We start from the raw sequence: 2798 nt of genomic DNA on the forward strand, positions 1-2798 counted from the left end.
AGTATAAGATCCAGCTCTTGGCCTCAGGATGGTCGGATGTGACTTGAGTGATTCTTAGAACCATTGGTGGTTTATAAATCACTAGTGCAACCTAATGCCTTCCATAGATGAAAAGTGATACAGCCATAGATCAAACTAAGGAGGTATGTAGCTAAGTGCTAAGTTGAATGATGCAGAGTATAAGTGAAATGGGGATACAGAGCGAGGGATTCTGTTGGGGGACCTTAAAGGAGAGATAAGTCACCCTAGAAAGAAGAGACCAGGCACCAATGTTTGTAAAGCACTTAGAAAATGCCTGACCCATAGTAAAAGCTATATATGTATTTATTAAATAAAATTGCCCAACTGATATTTTTATGCCATCAGAATTTTATTCTTTCTTTTAAAAAAGATATAAAAATATAACAAAGCTTTATTCATGAAATTACCACAGGCTGCCCTTTCTCAGAAGTACTCAAAAGAGGGCCACAAGAGCACTCATGTGTCTGATACTAGTAAATATTATACACTAATTTTAGAAAGAGCATCTACAGGAGACCCCAAATCTGGAGATCACATGGACTCAATTAGGTCATCCGAGTGAAGAGACCCATTCTCAGAAATATCAACAGAGGAAAAAAACTGCACAGGACGGCCCTCGTGAGCCTCTGCTTAGTGATGTAGGGCCTGGGCATGCTCTACTTCGTTGAAGACACAAGGTGGACAATCGCAGTTGGGCCTTTGGCTGGACTGTGACAAGGTGAACACCTCATAACATGTCTCACTGTTCTGGACTGTGGTCCCTCCCTCGCTGGTTACTTTCACGGAGCAGGGCATAGTGAGCCATGGGGATTGTTGAGGGGCAGTACATGACACTGGGATCACGTACTTAGATGAGGTACCCTGTGAAGTGTAGTGCAGCTCGGTGCTATAGACAACCGTGTCCTGAGAGACAACCTTGGCCCTGATGCCACATTCAGTAACACGGTAGGTGAACTGGTAGGCATGTGGCCTGACATGGGTTGCAGGGCAACCCTGGCCCAAGTGTAACTCATGATAGTGTACATATACATCATTGTTCAACAAGAAAGGATGTACTGTGACCATGAACCAGTCTATGGAGCACAGTACAGTCATTGGACTTTGTCCGGAACAGGCCGAAAACACAGAGGTGAGGATGACCATCCCTCCTATCCACTCGAAGGCTTTCATCCTGTAGCTGGTCAGGTAATGACTCTCAGGAAACAGGAAGTTGTCTGGGTGAGGATTTCTAGAGTATACAAAAACACAAAAGGCAAATCATCTTATTTCCTATTGAAAGTTCAAACATGATCATTTTTTTAAAAAGCAAAAGGCTGTCCGTAAGGCACCAAAAAAAAAAAAAACAGCTTAAGAGAGTAGAACTTAAATGATCTCACCCCCCAAAAAATGATTAATAGATGAGTTGATGGATTTGTTAATTAACTTGATGAGAGTAATCCTTTCACAATGTATACGTATGTCAAATCATTATGCCATAGACTTTAAATACCTTACAATTTTGTCAATTATACCTCAATAAAACTGAAAAAAGAAAATAAGAAAAGGAAAACATTCCTGTGAGAGAGAATTGAACTTTAATTTCATTGTTGGAACTCATGTGTTTAGAGATGACTATAATGGCTTTTTTAAGCGACTTTACCACGCTGATTTAGTATAAAACACATATCCCCCAGATGTAGAATGAGAGTCTACATTGATCAGGAGTGGCATCTCTTTGTGTGTAACCCCAAGAAAAAAATAAAGCAAAACAGTTTTGGTGCCAAACATTAAATAAGGTGACAAGAGATACGGTTTAATTCAAGCTTGGCAGCACTTGCCTCCTTAAGGGCCCCAGTGTCCTCCCATATACCAAACTAACGAACTCCTCCCTATTGCCTTTTATTGAGTAGCAACAAATTTACTTAAATAAAAACCTAAGAAAAAATTGTGGTTTATTCCTGACAACCAAATATTGAAATTTTGCCAAGCAGCTCACTTAAAATGATCAGATGAATGTTTCATAAACTCTAATAGTAGCATCTTAAGTGATTACGACCAATAGATTCCTTGATGCATCAATCCGACACCCTGTAAAATAGTGAAATTGCAGAAACAAAAACATACTTGTTTTTAAGTTTACATTTTTCAATCCATATAACACATGAAAACGACTCAAAAGTCCCATATTGAAGAAAAGGAGGGCCGGCCCCGTGGCTTAGTGGTTAAGTGCGCGTGCTCCGCTGCTGGCGGCCCGGGTTCGGATCCCGGGCGCGCACCGACGCACCGCTTCTCCGGCCATGCTGAGGCTGCGTCTCACATACAGCAACTAGAAGGATGTGCAACTATGACATACAACTATGTACTGGCGCTTTGGGGGGAAAAAAACAAAAAAAAAAAGAAAAGAAGTCTTGGGTTTGCACTCTACACGTTGATTGACAAGGTGTCTCCTAAAACATTCTTTGTGGCCATGGTTTGCACCTCATTGAGTCATATGCTTTGCTTTGCATTCTTCTTTTATTTTCACTAACTTTTTATTTCTTTTCTTTTTCAATAGAAAGCTCCATGGCCACTTCCTAGTCCTATTGCCTTTTACCTCCAAAGAGTGGCAGGCAGAGCAGCAGGGAGAAAAAAAAGCAATGCTAATAACTAGTGTCTAAAACACAACATCAGAAGGAGGTGACAAATGACAAAAGAGGAAGGAAGAGGAATATCATCAGATATTGTCCAACTCAGCTTTCATTTTAAAAGTGAAAATGACATAAATCAAATAGAAAAGTGCCTAAAATTTCAAATGAAAT

General features: G+C 40.3%; 1 protein-coding gene across 1 annotated transcript; it reads right to left on the minus strand.

Moving 5' to 3' along the window:
• Nucleotides 1-651: 651 nt before the first annotated feature.
• On the minus strand, nt 652-1191 carry PLAC1 (placenta enriched 1). The gene has a single exon (XM_058535316.1). It carries the CDS (start codon nt 1189-1191, stop codon nt 652-654), a length of 540 nt encoding a protein of 179 aa, XP_058391299.1.
• Nucleotides 1192-2798: the final 1607 nt, after the last annotated feature.

The sequence above is a fragment of the Diceros bicornis genome, chromosome X, assembly GCF_020826845.1.
Source record: "Diceros bicornis minor isolate mBicDic1 chromosome X, mDicBic1.mat.cur, whole genome shotgun sequence".
In the NCBI taxonomy this organism is placed as follows: domain Eukaryota; kingdom Metazoa; phylum Chordata; class Mammalia; order Perissodactyla; family Rhinocerotidae; genus Diceros; species Diceros bicornis.

Bases quoted from the DNA above. Each gene is read 5' to 3' on its own strand.
- PLAC1 (XM_058535316.1), bottom strand. From the start codon at position 1,191: ATGAAAGCCTTCGAGTGGATAGGAGGGATGGTCATCCTCACCTCTGTG.